General features: G+C 44.0%; 1 protein-coding gene across 1 annotated transcript in view; it reads left to right on the top strand.

The window, feature by feature from the left end:
- The first annotated feature begins 4,332 nt into the window (after positions 1-4,332).
- Zmpste24 (zinc metallopeptidase STE24) overlaps positions 4,333-19,652 on the top strand; it is a 32,009-nt gene continuing 16,689 nt past the window's right edge. The window contains exons 1-5 of the mRNA NM_001107974.1: positions 4,333-4,776; positions 6,818-6,964; positions 13,491-13,577; positions 18,530-18,646; positions 18,980-19,132. Coding sequence (NP_001101444.1) covers positions 4,654-4,776; positions 6,818-6,964; positions 13,491-13,577; positions 18,530-18,646; positions 18,980-19,132 — 627 coding nt within the window. The 5' untranslated portion in view covers positions 4,333-4,653. The remainder of the gene's footprint in view (positions 4,777-6,817; positions 6,965-13,490; positions 13,578-18,529; positions 18,647-18,979; positions 19,133-19,652) is intronic.

Genomic DNA, 19,652 nt, shown 5'->3' with positions numbered 1-19,652 from the left:
CTCTGCAAAGATCTGGTTCCCCCTTCAGCAGGCCCTAGCATCTATCTACTTTGTGTGCAGTGGGTAATGTGGGGTAATGATGGCTGGAAACGTCTCCAAGGACGGGTTTTGTGGCTTGGTGGTAATAAAGGATTTCACTGGGTATGAGACTGCCGGTCTCAGAAATCTGATAAACTCGGGTATAATTTAAACCCTAAAAGGGGCGCCTCTCAGCCCCATCAATAAGAGGGAACTGCCCTAAGCCTCCTTAAATTCTTCCCACGTCTCCACATTCACCCATGATGACTGTACCTAGGTGGATTCTGTTGCTGCTGATGCTTTGGGGCACTTTGGGGCAGGGACATATTAGAGGATATGGGTGTTGTCCTTAAAATGGACAGTTGGGCCTTCTTTGATGACATCATGGAACATGAACAACTGAGACTAACAGGCCACCTAAAAGGGGATCACCCCCCAATTCTATGGGACACTATCCACCCAGGGCCTCCTTTCATACTGCTGGCCTGGCTGTCAGATGCCAATATCTGGGTGGATCAGTGACCAATCACTGAACCCAAATTATCCATACTCAAAGAACTGGTTGAGGAATAACTTATACTCTGTCACTTAGAACCCTCGACCAGTAGACATAACACCCTCATCTTTGTCATAAAAAAAAAAGTCAGGAAAATATAGACACTTACAAGATCTGAGGGCTACCAATGAACAAATGGAAGAAATGGGGACTACTCAGGTGGGACTGCCTCATCCTGGTGCCCTCCCAGCCTCCTATCACAGACTAGTGAAGGGTTGAGGACTTTTCTCCAACCCCACCTGGCACCACAGGACAGATGCCGCTTTGACTTTACACTGTAGAACCTGATATGCAAAAACAAGCTAAGAGACACCAATGGGCAGTCCTCCCACAGGGAATGAAAACGAGACCCACCATCTGCCAGCTGCATGTGGCTGAGGCACTACAGGCAGTCCCTAAAGATATTTTAATCATCTGCTACCTCACTGCTCCTAATAGACTTAGGAGAGCTTATGAAGTTTTTTTTTCTTTTCTTTTCTTTTTTTCGGAGCTGGGGACGGAACCCAGGGCCTTGTGCTTGCTAGGCAAGCGCTCTACCACTGAGCTAAATCCCCAACCCCCTTAGGAGAGCTTAATCTGTGGGTTGACCCCTGAAAAACTTCAGTCAGTCCTCCTGTATGCCTTTCTGGGATTCTCTATTTCTACGTAGATTAGATCCCTGGTCTTTATTTCTCGGAAAGAGACCTACCTACTCCTCCCCGGAGCTTCAACAACTGTATGGGACTATTAATTGGTTAAAGCCATTTCTCCCGATCCCCAATCAAGACACGAGAAATCTCTTCTCCCTATTGGGGAGCCCTGATAGCCCTTCTACTAAGATTACCCTTACCCACAATGCTAAGAGACTCCTGCAGAAGATAACGACCTGCTTGTCTGGCACAAGCCTTAATAGACATAACCCTTTGAGGCCTTCGTTGGCAATAATTATGTGGACTATGGAAGGGGGTCCCCAGGGCCCCTGTGGCAAATGGTCCCCTCATGTGGCTGCTCCAGGCACACTCAGATCTACATAAGGTAACCCTCAAATATGAAATCTCCTTTAAATTGCCATGGGGGGGCTTGGCAAGAAGAACTTATAAGGAACCTAATAAAACAATACTGCCCTTTTCTCTTAAACACTCCCCATCTTTATGGGCAGATTCCCTTAGTTTTCAAGAAATGACAAGCACTCCTGATAACCACTGATCCCCAGATAACCACCTGGTGGCCCTTTCCCATTTACCTATTGAAATTAAGCCCTACCCAGTTGTAGCCCAATCCCTAAGGCCTCTGTGGCCTTTTCTGATGCCAATAAACAGAGAGAGGGATTTTACTACAGAGGGCAGGCTTGAAGGATATTACTCACGTCCTTCCAAACCCTGGATCAGTCCAATTAGGGGAGTTGTTGAGGCTTCTGAAGATCTTCAAACTCTGAGTCTGTTGTATTTTCAGACAGCCAATATGCAATACAAGTTATTCGAACACTATCATTCTTCTACATAAAAGTCCAGAATAGTCCCATACATGTCCTTATAAAGTCCCTTCAAGGAGCCCTTGAGAATAGGGCACATTGTGGTTCATTTCTCACATCAGATTCCACTCCAGACTTCCAGGAATCTTGGCTAAGGGCAGTGAGTGATTGACTTAATGATGATGACTGGCGACCAAGGAAGGGCTCTTGAAACAGGAGAGAGCATTGCATCAACAATTTCGCCTTTCCTCACAAAACTTACACAAGCTCTTGCTGGAGCATCCATGAAAGAACACAAACATCTTGCAAGATATTGTGCCACCTGTGCCCTGCTTGCGTCATTGGAGCCCCTCAATTAGGGGAGATGTCAATCCCTGAGATGTCAACGCCCCAGTGCTATTTGGCAGATGGACGTGACTCACTATCCATATTTTGGTAATTTTAAATATGCACATGTTATCATAGATACTTGCTGCTCCTCTGTATATGCTGTGGCCTTGATGGGAGAAAAAGCCTCACATGCCGTCAAGGCTGTGAAATCTGCTGTGTTGGTTGTGGGTATGCCTCAGACTTTGAAGACAGATAATGACCCTGCCTATGCCTCTCAACAATTCAATGAGTTTTCTGCCTCATGGAGTATTAATCATACTTTTAGGATTCCCTATAACCGTCAAAGCCAGGCAATAGTAGAAGGGTCCAATTGGACTCTAAAGGAATTGCTGACTCAGTTTAACTCCCTTGAGTCCAAACGTGACCCTCACCTGGCCCTGGAGGTGACCTTTTTTCACCTAAACTCCTCACCTTTGATGATCAGGGATTAAGTCCTGACTATACACATTGGGCTTTCCTACCCAGGAATACTACTCTTCCATTGGTATAGTGGAGAGATCCCCTAATGTCATGATGGCTATCACCTGCCCCTTTGCTGACACAGGGACTAGGATATGCTTGTGTTTTTCCACAGGACTCCACTCCAGGATGGATGCGGGTACCAGACATCCAAACAAAGGACAGGGACGAAGCCTCCTCCCACTCAGACCACTCTGGCTAAGGAGATGGTGCTTGTTAAGAGATACGACTCTGCTTGCCTGTGATCCTGTTTTCATGTTATTTGCCCAAACTCAACGTTCAGCGGACAGTTCTATCAGGTACACCACTGATTTTGCTGAAAGCAAAAAAATCCCCAAAGAACATTCGGTTGCCAAAGGATTTGGGATCCTATTATGTTGAAGTAATTCACTTGTTCAAGTGACTTCTACTGATTACACTCATGCAGATGAATTTAGTCACAGTCGAGAAATTCGAAACCTTAATCTCAACATCTTTAGTATCATCTCACCATATTTTAAATTGGAGCTACATATTTTAGTTGGAACTACAGGATTATCAAAATTCACTATAAATAATTATTATATAAATTGGCAACATCACTTTGTAGAAACTATTAAGTAAATCATATTTACTTTTTGGTCAGAAAAATTCTGACTTCACTTTTCAAGTAAAGTCAATGTGAATTTCAAGATAAAAACCGGTACTGAGCTGTGATGGTGTGTGTGTGTGTGTGTGTGTGTGTGTGTGTGTGTGTGTGTGTGTGTGTGTGTGTGTGAAATAAGGTCTTGTTTGGTTTAAAGGCAGTGGCCACCAAGCCTGCCTATTTGAGATGGTGTGTGTGTGTGGTGTGTGTGTGTGTGTGTGTGTGTGTGTGTGTGTGTGTGTGTGTGTGTGTGAAATAAGGTCTTGTTTGGTTTAAAGGCAGTGGCCACCAAGCCTGCCTATTTGAGGTTAGAAATGCAGTCCCATAGGGTTGGGGATTTAGCTCAGTGGTAGAGCACTTGCCTAGCAAGCGCAAGGCCCTGGGTTCGGTCCCCAGCTCTGAAAAAAAGAATAAAAATAAAATAAAATAAAAAAGAAATGCAGTCCCAGGACACACAGGTAAATGCCTCCTCTGACTTTACATGGGGAGGATAAGATGAAATGTGTAAATAAAAATCCTACTCACTAGCGTCATTTTCACCTCTAATATTCCCGAAGTCAGAACTTTCCAAGACAAGCCAAACAAACCCAAATGCCTCGTTTGGCTAGTTATCCTGGAGATGCACATCTAACCTTTAGAAGAAGGTTAATACAAGAAACGGTAAGTTTTAGAGTCTCATCCTTCCCAGCTACTTCTAGGTGGGAATGGGGTCCACCCTGTCAGTTCTCGCTAAATATTTCTATAAGCCGGTTTACCCGGCCGGGTTAAGCACCGCGGTCCACTGCCCTCTCTTGGGAACCCGCCAAAGCAAGGGAGAGGCGGAGATCACAGTCACCCAGGAAGAAGTCCCGGAACCTTTGAGTTTGAGTCCCGCGCGCAGAATCCGGAGTGATGTTTCAGGTGCACCGCCGCTCAGTCTTCGGGCCGGAAATGGGAAAGGTGGGGCAAGTCTTATTCTAGCAGAATATATAGGTCCTTGAGAAGCCGGAGGGGGAAGAGTGTCTTTGTGACACTGCTGGCAAAGCTAAGGGGATGGGCGTCTGAAGAAGCCTTCGGAAAGGACCCGTATCGTGGTGACACCACTGGCACTTTCTGAGGGACGCGTGTCGGTGTGGCACCGGTGCTAGCCGAAGGAGCGGGTCAGATTGGGTGACCATGGGGATGTGGGCATCGGTGGACGCTATGTGGGACTTCCCTGCGGAGAAGCGAATCTTCGGGGCGGTGTTGCTCTTTTCCTGGACCGTGTATCTTTGGGAGACCTTCCTAGCACAGCGGCAGGTAAGCATGGGGCTGTGGTGGGGGCTGACCTCAGCCTCTGGACAGCCTTAGGCCAGCCTGAGCCTCGACCCAAGCCCCTTAATCTTTGCCCGGCTGTAGCACCAGTCTACACACCGTAACCCCCAGTGAGCTTCCTAACTTTTCCCAATGGTGACTATGGCTTTGAGTGGGTTTTGGAAGTTGTTTGCAACGTTGTAATGGGACCCAAGCCTGTTAGCGTCTATTGGAAGGGAAGAGCTGCCCTTCCGTCAAAACTTGAGCCTGTCCATGCTTGCTCTACAGCATCTTAGAATCCTTGAACCGGGGCTTGACCCCTTCTGTCGTTGATATACGCTTTCTAAGCGGAGGTGCTAAAATTTTAGAATAATGACATTGATGTTACCATGCTCAACCTCAGGATTAGGAAACCATTTTTCTGGAGAAACTTTTCAACCGTTCCAAGGCTCGCACGCCTTTTGAAAATCCTAACAGCAAATGTTGTTTGGGGCCCCAAAGTAAGTGTGTGTGTGTGTGTGTATTTCATTACAATATCTCCTTTGTTTTTGTTTAAAACGTTAAATAGTGCAGTAGAAAAGCTAACAGTTCCCTGGAGATAGCCATAATTAACAGTTTAATTAGAAATGTGAACGTTTAAGTGAGATGGACTGTGTAACAACAAAACAGGTTGTCTGCAACGTTATAATGGGTCCCAAGCCTGTTGGTGTCTAATGAAAGTAAACGACAGCCCTTCCGTCAAACTCGAGCAGGTCTATGCCTTCTCTACAGCGTCTTAGGATTTTTGGGCCTAAGTTTGGACAACAATTGTCTATGTTGTCCTTGAGAAACTTCCCCTTTAACTGCTGGATCTGTTTCTTGAGCGTTGCAGCCCTTTTCTTCTGCAGTTTTCTTTTAATTTACACTGTTTATGACTTTCTTTGCCAGGCAAGTGCTCTTCCACTGAACCACATTTCCTAGCAGCCCTTCATGACTCTCTGGACTGCAAGTTTTAATTTAAAACTTCTGTTAGTATCAGGCTATATGTACCTCAGTCTTTAGTATGTTCAACCTGTTAAAAATTACTGTAGCTAGGTACTCAAAGCTTCCTTAGTTCAGAATTGCATAAGTACCCTTGCTTGAAGCAAACATGTAGTATCAAAACAGCAGGGTGAGTTACTGAGTACATGTCTGACATAGTTTACTAATAAACAGAGTTGCATCTTTTTTTTTTTTTCCAAGACAGAGTTTCTCTTTGTGTAGCCCTGACTGTCCTGAAACTCACTGTAGACCAGCCTGGCCTTGAACTCACAGAGATCCATCTCCCTCTGCCTCCTGAGTGCTGGGATTAAAGCCGTGCACCTCGACCACCTAGCATTGTTGCATTATTGTAGGGTTATTCTTTAATGCCTTAGCTTTTTGTTGTTGTTAACATACAACGGGAAAAGTATTTGTTGTAAAACTATTGTAGAAGGTCTACTATACCTTTGGTATCTGCTCCCTGTGTTATGTCCTAGGGGCTGAAATTGCCCTTTAGAATTTGACATAATGAGAAAATTTGTTGTAAAGATTTGATGTTTCTGTTACTCCCTAACTCTTACTTAATTTGACCTTTAGGACCAAGTTTAATGATGATTCATTAACAAATTATTAAATGTATTAAGTAAATAACAAAGCATTAAAGGCACTTAATGTGTGTTGTGAGCATACTTCTCTTTTTTCTTGCATTACCTTCTATATTGTAAAACATACCTCATGATCAGGAAGAATGGCCCCCTCATGATGTCACAACTTCGGTTCACACAGGCAAACTGAAAGTGCGTTGACAAGCCAGATGGCCATTCCACCTAGTCAGCTGGCCTTGGAATTGTTTTTGTCCGCTTTTCATTTCCTGTGTCAGTTGTTTCAGTGGTCAGTGTCCTTGACGAAATGCAAGATGTATATGTATGTGACAGATTCTACAAGCTTACATGACAAATTAATGCTACAGACTGTTTAGTGTTTGACGCAAATTACTACTGTGTAACGAAAAATACTCACTAAAGTGTTTTTCTTCAAAATATTTCAGAGAAGGATATACAAAACAACGACTCATGTACCACCAGAGTTAGAACAGATCATGGATTCGGACACATTTGAGAAATCACGACTGTATCAACTGGATAAAAGTACATTCAGCTTCTGGTCAGGACTCTATTCAGAGGTGGAAGGCACTGTGAGTAATTTATTTTTTGGAGACTCATATTGTTTAAAACTTTGTAGTGCCTGGTTTTGTCCTTTTTGCACATCTGGCCTGCAGATATGCATTAACAGTCCAGCGTCAGTGGTCTCTAGCCGTGCCAGCAGAGTCCAGGTTGGATTGAAGAGGACGTATCAGTGGTGTGTGTGTGCACCAGCATTTCATCGGGGCCTGCTTGGCTAGGTTCCTTCTACATTTCCACCCTTTAGTTTTTATTTTTGATAACCTAGTGAGAGTCAGAGTTCTTCGCTCTGGCCTTGTTGACCCTATCTCAGGGGGCCTTCAGTATAGTTGACCATGCCTGTCTTAGGTTGACTTGCTAAGCAGGTTCTTATCCATCATTGACTACCGGGTCTCAAAGGACAGCCATCTTGGAGGGCATATCAGGGTGTAAGGAGGGAGCCTAAAGAGAGGCCTCTCAAATTCAAATCACCTGCTTTCTGGGTGATTAGCAGATTTCACAGCCTTGATGGCATGTGAGGCTTTTTCTCCCATTAAGGTCACAGCATATACAGAGGAGCAGCAAGTATCTATGATAACATGTACATATTTAAAATTACCAAAAGATGGATAGTGAGTCACATCCATCTGCCAAATAGCACTGGGGAGTTGACATCTCAGGGATTGACATCTCCCCTATGGAGGGGCCCAAATGACGAAAGCAGGGCACAGGTGGCATAAGATCTTGCAAGATGTTTGCATTGTTTCATGGATAATCTAGCAAGAGCTTAGGTAAGTTTTGTGAGGAAAGATGAAATTGTTGATGCAGTGCTCTCTCCTGTTCCAAGAGCCCCTGGTCACCAGTCATCATCATTAAGTCGGTCATCTCATTGTCCTTAGCCAGGATTCCTTCCTGGCAGCTGGGATCTGATGTGAGAAATGAACCACGATGTGCCCTATTCTCAAGGGCTCCTTGAAGGGACTTCATAAGGACATGTATGGGACTATTCTGAACTTTTATGTTACCCAACAGGGCATCGAGAGAGACAGTCAAGACTACTCCAGGGCCTGACCTAGAGTCAAGGTCTTTGGTGGTTATGGCTACCATCCATTTATGAAAGTCATCATTATGAACTGCAGCAAACCAAATTGCTGGTTAGGGCATTAAAACCCTCCTAAGCCAAGTGTTTAACAAGCATGTCTCAAGCGGGTCACAGACCAACCCTTCTCTCCACTGCCTCAGTAGTCCTCATGAGAAAGTCCATAAAGAACATGCCAGATTGTTGTACAAGGTTATGGAAGTAGTCAGAGATCTCTGGGACTGCGTGCTTTAAGGGCCTTGAAAGACAGATCGGCCACCTGGTTGAAGTAGGCATGATGGCAGATAGTAGCTTGAGTAACTGGGTTAATGTATGCCCTGTGGCCAGTCAGCATGCCTAGGGTGATGTTAAGATTATATTCAAGATTTAATCGTGCCTGACTCTCAGCCAGATCCTAATAGGCTTACTGCCAATTTAGGAACATGGCATGGCTCAGGACCACTTTAAGGAGATCATACCAATCGTAATAGGTTTGTAAGTGCATAGCCCACTGTTCTAAGTAGAGAGAGGCACGCCCCAATTCATTGACCATCTTTCTGATTAAAGCAAGGTCAGCCAGGGGTGTAGAGACCCAAGAGTGGTTGGCTGAATCATGGCCAAGGTTGACAGGATAAGCCTCCAGTCAGGTCCTATGGGCCAAGGGAGGTAGCTATGCAGCAGGGGGTTGTGGGAACCCAACCACAAGAGGCTGTAAGTGTTGGGGAGGCAGGGTAATAACATCCATGGCACAAAGTTCACATCATGGAGACTGGGGGTGGGGGCAGGGCTTGCAGCCAGCACCAGGCATTCAGATGCCTTTGAAAGGTGAGGTGGTTTTGCTGGAGCCACATCCGCAGCCCTCTGCTCCCCTTCCTCATCAGCCCAGGAGTCTGATGTGGCTGAGAGGGCCGGAGGAGGGGCAGTTATGGATAAGTTTATACTTGCCTGCCTGTTCCTAACAGTGTTTGTTGTGGAAGGTGATAACTTCCTCCTGGGAAGGAGATTTTAGACTAGCTGTAGTGGCAAGAGGAATTGAAACAGAAGAGCCTGGGTGGGAGGAGGAGGGAACTCTCCCCCATTTCACCTTGAGTTTCCAGGCCAGAAACAAAACCCCCATCCATAAATCAGACTCCCACATGTGCTCAGGAGAGAACTGCTGCTGCCTCAGTCCAGAAGGCTTCCAGTTCCAAGGCCTTGACTCTCATGCCCCTGGGGATGGATGTCTCTTTCGAATTTGCTCCCGCCCTTGCCTGATCCAGCACCAGCATCAGTTTTCTCCAGCCAGGCCGTCAGATTCTAGGTTGGCTTGGGGAGGAAATATGAGCAGTGCACACACCAGCTTTACAACTGGGCCCTGCTTGGCTAGGTTCCTCCTACAGACATTAACTTACCACACACACACACACACACACACACACACACACACACCATTTTGCCTTGTTTCTTTGCCTCTAAGAGAAACTAAGCAGGCCTTGTATAACTAATTGTCATAAAAATGACAAACAGGGAGAAAAATATCCAGACTCTCTGAGAGCAACTTTACCTGATATCTCACAGGTGTCCATTAAAGCTCTTCCAAGAAATGGAATGGCTAACAGTATGGCACTGTGCCCAGTAATACTAACTATTTAAGAGTTGAGGCAGGAGGATCACTTGGGTCTGAGATGGAGACCTGGGCAATACATCAATACTATAGCAGAACATCATCAAGAATTGGTATGGTTGGGAATGGAAAAGGGTGGAGTAGCAAAGCTCAGGTGGTGTCTATAAGGTTTGTAGTGCATTTGCATGGGTGTGTGAGCATGGGTAGAGGTCAGAGGTTGACTCTGGTATCTTGTTCAGTCTCTTCTCTGTCTGACTGTTTGAGACAAGTATAAGTCCTTAATTCTAGAGCATTTGTTAGTATTGGGAAGAAGATGAAAATAATGCCATCCTAGGTCAGTTAGTTCAACAACTGTAGCATGTGCCAGGTACTAGTGCCAGAGCATGTCTTTTAGGAGCAGAGTTCCTTATGGCCACAGTGGAGTTAACTGTAGCAAAGTAGACGTGCTTGCACCTAGAGTTCACAGTTAGATTATTTAAACAATCACCTGTAAGTGAGTGCCAGATTCACCTGCAGGCTGTTGGGTCCTGGCTTGCAGCCTTTGTGCTGTGACCAGAAAATGTGTACTCCTGACATAGCCTCCGCTGCTGCTGCTCTGGTTCTGTTCAGAAGCCATACTTGAGACCTGTGCAAACCAGTGCAGCTCATAAAACTCCAAATGATAACTAGGTGTGGGGATGCACACCTATAATCACAGCTCTGGAGAGACTGGTGGAGGGGGATCATTCTGAGTTCAAGATCAGCCAAGGCTACATAGTGAGTACTAAGCCAGTTTTGGCTGCATAAGACCCTGTTTCAAAAAATGACAAAAATGTAAAAGATGAGTAGTATGAAATGTGTCCAAGTTGGAGAAAACCTCTAATGAAGTATACTGGAAATGTAATGTGACAAGAACCATGTAGAGAGCAGCTGGCAGTGCCAAGCAAGGTTCAAGGTCACCATGGAAAGAGCTTTATGAGTAGAGTTTAAGCCAGATGTTGTTGTGCACACCTTTAATCCTAGCACTTGAGAGGCAGAAGCAGGTGGATCCTTGTGAGTTTGAGGCTAGCCTGGTCTACAAAGCAAGTTCTAAGACAGTATAGCTGCATAGTAAGACCCTGTCTCATGACAAACAGAAAAAGTAGTTAAAAAAGCAAGTTGTGAATGAGACAGTCTGCTATCCTTCATATGCAGACTTAAAAGTAGATCTCTGTATTTCATCAATACATATGTAAAAATGGAGGGATATAAATCCATAAAATATGATTGTTTCCAAGCCCTTCAGACTGGATTGTAGATACAGCTTAGAGCTAGAGATCCAAGGCCCTGTACTTAATCCCCAACGAAAATAAATACATAAACAAACAAAATAAATCCTGTCCAGGAGGAGCCATGTTTGAATTCATAGCTATGAGCTTCTAACCAAGGAGGATGGTTGATCTTGAGTTCCTGACTTCCTATTTGGAGAAAACTACATTGGTTCTTGACAAAGTGATCTCTGCAGCCTCATTTTTAGTAGTACCTATGGCAGTCATTGGAGTTTCTTTAAAGTGGTGCCAGTGACTGAATCCAGGGCTTCATACATGCAAACACTCCACCAGTAAGCCACACCCCTAGCCTCAGAGTTGACTGAATGAATGAATGAATGAATGAATGACTCTCCTTCCTTGCTTCCTTACAACTGGGGATGGAATTCAGGGCCTCACAGCATGCTAAGCAATCACTCCACTACTAAGATATGTGTCTAGCAGCCAGTTGCTGTTTCTCCAACACTGCAGAGAGGTCTCACTGTTTCTTGGGCTGGCTTGAACTCACTGTGTAGCACATGCAATCTTTTGTCAGCCTCCTGGGTAGATGGGATTACAGGCTGCAAACATACACCGTTTTCATGATTTGAGCTACTTCATGGTCTCTAATGTTCTTAGAATGTGACTTAGTGAATGTCTGTTTATGTATTTGCCCAAGGCAAAGAACGGTAGGGGCCTACTCCTGAAGCCCTGATTCCTGCCTTAGGATTCAGTCTCTTATTCTGTGTCACAGCCTGGTGAATGGACATGGCTCACCACTTCCTATCAATAGTAACAATATTTTAACCAGGCATGGTTTGTGCATGCCATGCTCCATAGGTAAGAGGCAAGAAGGCCATTTAAAACCATGAGTTCACATACTGCCTGGGCAAATAATTAGATGGCATCTCAAACAAACAGCAGCAAGCTAATACTTTTCCTGACTGAAAAGGACACTTTCTTTTCTTGGAAAAGCAACTTATAAAGCCATATTGCCTGGTTCAAATTCTGTCTGTTGTTCATTACCTGTGAGATGTGGAACAAGCCATTTAACCCTTGTAATCTTAGGTGGTTAATAAGTTTTCATTTTGGTCTCTTGGCATGTTTTTACTTACTTTTTTAAGCCATTATGATTAACATATATGATTCCTATTTCTAGGGTTCATTGGTGTTTTTGATACATTGTAATAATAATGATCATATCAGGATAATGAGCATATTACCATAAAAATAGGTGTGTGTGTGTGTGTGTGTGTGTGTGTGTGTGTGTGTGTGATACAAACATTGAAAACCTCTCTTCTACTTGTTTTCAAATTCAACTATACAAAGACCAGAGTCTGTTCTCTATATGACTTGTACTCCTTAGTTAATTTTGCCTATCCTCATTACTGGTTTTTAGTTTTAATAGGCACGTAATATTTATGCACATTTATGAGTACAGTGTAACTTAGAAAATGTATACCATGTATGACAATCAGACCAGGGTAATTAGAATTTCCATTTCCTTAAACATTTTTATGCCAGAAACCCTCAGACCTGTGGTTCTCTTAAAATACTTCATAAATTGTTGTACTCTAAAGTACAGATTTGTTACAGATGCCTGCATTAAACCCGACTGACTGACTGTTTTGATATCCATTATTTAACACACTTCTAGATTGATTTCTCCTATCTATCCTCTTCAGTCTCTAGGGACTACTGTTTTATTTTCCACTAAAAGAATGATTTTTAAATCTTTTTAAAGATTAATTAATTTGTTGTTGTTGTGGTGGTGGTGGTGGTGGTATGTGTGTATGTGTGTGGGGGGGGTGGGAAAGGCATGCACGTGTGCCTCTGTGCATGTGGAGATCAGAACCACTCTTCTCATCCTTTACATGGTTCCAAAAGGCTTAGCAGGCAAATGCCTTTACCCTCAGCTTTCTCTCTGGACCTATATTGATTTTTTTCTTTCTACTTCCACACGTGAGACTCCTCGGTTTGCCTTTTAAACAGGTTTTTTGGAACATAATTTACGTACTATACAGTTTACCCATATACGGTGTTTAGGCAACAGTGGTGTAAACTTAGTGTCTCAATGGTTTGTATTCTTCTGAATGTATATTTTATTCTGAATGAGTCATGCCCCCCTTCCTGTAATTTACTTAGTTTTTCCTTATAACGTACTCTTTTTTAAAAATTGGATATTTTATTTATTTACATTTCATATGTTACCCCCTTTCCCAGTTTTCCCTCTGCAAACCCCCTATTCATCCCTCCTCCCCCTGATTCTATGAGGGTGCTCCCCTACCCACCTACCCACTCCTGCCTCAACCCCCTAGCATCCCCTTACACTGGGGCATTGAGCCTTCAGAGGACCAAGGGCCTCCCCTCCCATTGATGCCAGATAAGGCCATCCTCTGCTACGTATGCAGCTAGAGCCATAGGTCCATCCCTGTGTACTCTTTGGTTGGTGGTTTAGTCCCTGGGAGCTCTGGGGGGTCTGGTTGGTTGATACTGTACCCCTTCAGCTCCTTCAGTCCCTCCACTAACTCCTCCATTGGCATCTGGAACACACTCTTTCAGAGGATAGTTGCTAAGATTGTTTGAATGAGACCACGATCTGCTTTGTTTTACAGTTTATTCTTCTCTTTGGAGGAATCCCTTACCTCTGGAGACTTTCTGGACGGTTCTGTAGTTCTGCTGGCTTCGGACCAGAATATGAGGTATGTGACTCCTTCCCCTGGATCGTTCAGTCTATTTTGCTTGGTAAGCTTTACACTGAAGTTGCCTTTTTGGCTCCTACCATTAGTAGGTTTGCCTCTCGGTCTCCTCACTCCTTGTCTGAGCATGGATTAGCATAAACCATAATACATTTTGGTTACTCTTCTACTGCCGTGACAAAACTCTATGACCATCATGTTAGGGAACATGGCAGCAGGCAGGCGCGATGCTGGGGCAGTAGCTGAGAGCTCACCTCTGACCCAGGAGCAAGAGACAGTGACACAAAAAGTTCACAGCTCCTGATCTTACCAAACAGTTCCACAAACAGTACCAACATCCAAATACATGAGCCTGTGGGGACCTTTTAGTTTTTTTACAGTTCATTTTCCAATCACATAATAGCTAATGTGAGTATTTTAGTTAGCAGGTGACTTTGTTCTATGTGCTAAGGCAGGGAGTAAGGTTATTATTTTTTTTCATTTTACATGTTCATCATCTAGTGACACTGGGACGATCATGCCCTCTTTTTAACTTCTGCAATGCTAGAGTTATGCTCTTCTATTCACATTACATGGGGAAACAGTCATTCGATCTTATCCACACATAGAAGGGAGCTGGGAAATGTAGTCTGGATTGCACTGCTGCGTGTTAGGAACAACCCTGTGCAATGGTAGGAACTCCTGTTTTAGGAACTTAGCAGATACTTTTGCGGCATGTACATCAAACAGACACTTTAAATTAAGACAGAAAGTATATCTTCAGGGCAAAGTGTTAGGTGAATTCTCCATCTGCAATGCGTGCTGCAGCCTGTCTTCCTGACTTTCTCCTGGAAGCTACCAAGTCATTTATTTTACCTCCTTCCTGATTCTTTATTGGAAATCATGGGCCTCCTGCGTGGGTGGGTTGCTCTTGGCTTTAACTGTGTTCAACCTGTACCTTTTCATACACTGTTTTCTAAAACAGCAAGACTGTGTGTGTGTGTGTGTGTGTGTGTGTGTGTGTGTGTGTGTGTGTGTGTGTGTGTGTGTGTCAAGGTTACAGGACAACTTGTAGGAGTCCTCCTTCTACCATATGGGCTCTAGGGCTTGAACTCAGCTAGTTAGACTTGGTGGCGGGCATCTCCTCATGTGCGTCACCTGCAGGCTCGGAGCAATACTTACACTTTGTTGTAAGCATAACTTCTGCATGTGCCAGGAAGAAGCACATCTCCCACCGAGTACGTCAGTGCGGCCCATGTGCATATGTGTGTAGGGACATCTGCTGGAGCATAGGCAGCTAATGGCTGCTCTCCCCTCAAGCCCTGACAAAGAAAAGTGACTTTCAGCACCCATCAGCTACCATTAGCTCCTGAGCTGGGGGTCTGTAGCTAATTGAGATACTTTATGTAATGTTCTGAGGTGTGAATTTTGCATTTAATAATAACTTAGGGCTGTTTTCCTATTGGTTTATTCAGCTAGGCCCTGGCTCTTTGATGGCTGCAGATATTGGAGTCCTCACTTTGTGTAGTTCTGGTATTTACATATGTAAGTTACCACAGTGTGGTGTTAACACCAGCCCCCAACACTGGCTCAACTTTCAGTTACCTGAGTGTGTTATGTGGATAGACTCCCTGTTAGCTGGCCAGTGTACTGATCAGGATATAAGTGGTAATTATATATAGACTTCCTGTTAGCTGGCCAGTGTACTGATCATACACTGGTAGTTATATGGGAGACTGAGGCTGGGGAATTGCCTGAGCCCATGCATTCAAGACAATACTGGACAACAACGAGGAGAGAGAGGGAGGGAGGGAGAGAGAGAGACAGATGGACAACCAGACAGACAGACACAGATCTAGATGGAAGGGAACTGAAATGATTGAAGGCAGAGTTGGCTAGCAAAAGTGAAAGTACAGCAAAGAAGTGGGAAATGGTGACAGAAAGTGAGGCTCAGACCCAGCCTAATGAACTGCAACACAGACAGGACAGGACACTGGCCACGGGATGCCAGTGCTGCTCCTGTCAGCCACTAGGACATACAACAACAGGACTGTATGACCACAACTTGATCGTCTCAAGTGAAAGCCATGGATGTGATAAAAGGATGGAGATATCCCAGAACTAGTGACACTAGAAAGCTCACACACACATAAGGACCTTTAGGGATATTTCACATTGAAGTTCAAAGGATAAAACATTAAAAGATGCTCTAACTTGAGCTGTGTGACATCTCTCCAGAGAGAACTGTCCGTGCAACAATGCATGAGGAGAAGCTGAGCATTGTTTAAATTCCCTTCAAATCATTGCAAGGAGAAAATAAAAGAGAGAGCGATTAGTCCTTAATGTTCCTCAGTGTTTTATTTTTTAAATGATTTGTTAGGTTTTCCCTGCATATGTACCTGTGTGAGCATGTCATATCAGATCCCCTGAAACTGGAATTACAGACAATTGTGAGCTGCTGTGTGGATACTGGGAATTGAACCCCGACCCTCTAGAAGAGCAGCCAGTGCTCTTAACCTCTGAACCATCTCCCCAACCCCTGTCCTGTGTTTTAAAATAACAAGGTGTTAAAACAAATTTGTTTTATTATTTTCTTCTACTGATTAGTAATGGAGTTTTGGGTATTGACCAAAACTTTTAAAGATCAAGACAACCACATTTTTTTAAGATTGTTTATTAGACTTACTTTACAATGCCAGGTTCTGTAGCTGGAGATTTATGAGTTCTAGGCTAGTCTGGTCTACAGAAATACACCTAGTCCTCCACCCACTCAGATTTCCAGCACCCACATGGGAGCAAACAACTGAAACTCCAGGGATCCAACACCCTTTCCTAGCCTCTTGAGACACCGACACACATAGTATGTGTACGTACATACAGGCGGAAACACCAAAACACATAAAATAGCTTCTTACTTTTTTGTGTGTGGGGAGTTCTCTAGACAGGGTTTCTTTGGGTATCCCTGGCTATCCTGAAACTCTCTGTAGACCAGGCTGGCCTGGAACTCACAGAGATCCACCTGCCTCTGCCTCCTAATTTAAAAAAAAAATTATTTCATCTATCTTATTCAGTGAAAAAGTCAGGTTTTGAAGCAACAGTAACTGAGTCCAAGTATGTAGATGATATTACTGCTGTCCTGGAGATGGACATTTATATTGACCTAATTCTTGTATACAGACATGTGTATCTTTATTCTTTTGAACAGGTCTCACGGTGTAACCCTGGCTGCCTTGGAACTTGCTGTGTAGACCAAATTCACACATTTCTGTGGCCTTAACTTCGCAGATCCACTGCCCCTGCCTCTTAAATGCTGGAAGTAAAGGCATGCGCCATCATGCCTGGCCCTGGTATGTGTCTTTGTGCATACTATACTCGTGCATATGTTCTGCATTTATGTTTTTAAAATCTGAATCATGTCAAAACACCGAAAGTGGGTTTCCCTCATGAGAAATTGATCATAAGGAAATTCAACAATGCACAGAAACATCTTGTGTAGTTAAAATACTTTATTTAAAAATTAAGCCATGCATAATAGTGTACAGCATGTGAGTTTATACCCTTTATCCCAGCAGTGGGTAGGCTGAGGCAGGAGAATTGTGAATCCAGGTACATAGTTAGACCCTGCCCCCCCCCCAAAAAAAAAAAAGAAAAGGAGACAAAAAGCAGTGGAAGGAGTGGAGAGTCGGAGCTGCTCTGTGTGTAGGCAGCATGCTCTCGGGCAGGACTTCCGTTATCCCAGATGTCCAGGGAGGACTCACAACTAGTGCCCTAGTCTTGAGCAGCAAGATAAAGCCTGCTCTTTCTCAGCAAGTATGGACCTCTATGTTAGAGTCCTCCAGGGTCCTCCATGTCATGCAGAGATGGTCGGTCTGAGTGCAGGACTCAATGCTGTGTGTCCTGGGAACCCTGGGCACTGACAGAGAGACACAGCCTGGATCTTGCCACCTTCTTGAAGCAATGTTTTTTCTCATCCCCCGGATCCTAGGATGTTTCCCTTTGGGTTGCTTACTGACCAAGGAGAGCTGTGGCTGTCTAATACTCGGCAGGTTTCTTCAGGAGTGAGCTTCCTGCCACACTGCCTTTCTCAGCCGGAATGGTTTTCTCAACTCTGTTCTTTTCCCAGGTGCTAGCTCATACATGCCTTTTAGGGCCTCTTTCTTCCCTCTGTACTTTTACAAAACACTTGAAATTTCTCCTTCTTTTAAGTGCTATTTCTCCAGAGGCATAGTGGTGCACGCCTTTAATCCTAGCAGAGGGAGGCAGAGGCAGGCAGACCTCTGAGAGTTCAAGGCCAACCTGGTCTACAAAATGATTTCCAGGACAGCCAGGGCGGCACATAGAAAAACCTGTCTTGAACAACAAACAAACACATTTTTTTTTTTTTTTTTTGGTTCTTTTTTTCGGAGCTGGGGACCGAACCCAGGGCCTTGCGCTTCCTAGGTAAGTGCTCTACCACTGAGCTAAATCCCCAGCCCCTAACAAACACATTTAAATGTCATTTCTCTTCCCCATCTCAGTGGCCTTGAAGTTGTACCAACTCATTCAATGTTTCTTGAATTCAACTAGGCATGATGTCACATGCCTTTATTCCTAACATTGAGAAGGCAGAGGCACGGTCTCACCATGTAGCTCTGGTCTTCATAGGTGAGTTTCAAGCCAGCCAGAGGTACATGGTGAGACCCTGCCTTAACAATACACAAGAAACTCAAGAATAAGTCTTCCTTGAATCCATCTAGCATATGTTGCTTTCTCTATTTTCTGAATCCTACCAACCATCTGTCCCTATGACTTAAAGGTAGCTTTCAAGTCTTGCCTCTTCTTCTAAGTTTTCCAAGGGCAGACTGCTTGCTGCTGCTACAACCTGTTCCCCACAGAGTCAAGCTCACTGCTTGGGTCAGAACAAGCATTCAGTGTGTACTTGCTGGTTTGTGCTTCAGTTCACCTGATGGTTCCCTTTGTTTCTTGTGTGTGCTTAGATCATTCAGTCGTTGGTGTTCCTGCTGTTGGCTACACTCTTCAGTGCACTGACTGGCTTGCCATGGAGTCTGTACAATACTTTCGTGATAGAAGAAAAGCATGGCTTCAATCACCAGGTATAACAGAATACCAGGGTGTGTAGTATGAAGGTTTTCTGTGCTTTAGTCCCATGCTAGCAGGATTTTAGATAAGGTCTGCTATCTTACAGCATGACTCAACTGAGGACAAACCATAGATGTGGTAAAGACCTTAGTTTAAGGTCCTGATAGAAAGAAACCCTTACCGCTTGCCCGCTAATAGTAGTTACATTCTGTTCTGAACTATGAAATGCAAGACTTTTGCTTATTGACCTAGGCTGCCTACCTTGTGTTCTTTAAGTATTTTTAAAGCACTTAAAGCTGCTCTTAAACGTGTTGCTCAGTTAATAGTGGTAATATTTTCTTTTTCAGACTTTGGAGTTTTTTATGAAAGATGCAATCAAAAAATTTATTGTGACTCAGTGTATTTTATTGCCTGTGTCTTCCCTTCTGCTTTACATTATTAAAATCGGAGGTGACTACTTTTTTATCTATGCCTGGCTGTTCACATTAGTTGTTTCTCTGGTAAGTAAATCCTTTGTTTTCTTTCTTGTTCACTTTATTCATTTAGACTTTCATATATTAGCACTGTATGTGCATCTTCCCCCTCCCTCTCCTCCAGTTCTCCCCATTCTCCTACTCCCTTTCAAACCCATGGTCTTGTAGTCTCTGATGATTTCACTTTCTTTTGCAAAGGCTCCTTGATATTACTAGGATTTAGTCTTCGTCACCGTGTAATGGTTCCTAAGAGAAGGTGTCAGTGCAGCCACCTGCCCACAAACATTTTCCTCTCAGTTCCAGCTTTAGGATATAAAATAGGAGAACTGACTGACCATGGGTTTTCTTCTCTTTATTCTGACTCTTAATGCTTGCCAGAAGCTAGTTGCTAGTCACTTTCAGTGATCTGGCTGCTAGGCAACTGAGACTATACTTGTAAGTTTAACCAAAATGGATGGCTTTTTTGATTGATGTATCCTCCCACTCCCAGTGCCTAAAAAGCCTTAATGTTTTGAATTAGTAGATTTATGAGAGATAAGAAATGAAA

Source organism: Rattus norvegicus, chromosome 5 (assembly GCF_021556685.1).
Source record: "Rattus norvegicus strain SHRSP/BbbUtx chromosome 5, alternate assembly SHRSP_T2T, whole genome shotgun sequence".
Lineage (NCBI taxonomy): Eukaryota > Metazoa > Chordata > Mammalia > Rodentia > Muridae > Rattus > Rattus norvegicus.
Note: the sequence above shows the minus strand (reverse complement) of the source record. Positions and strands in the feature narration are given on the sequence as shown.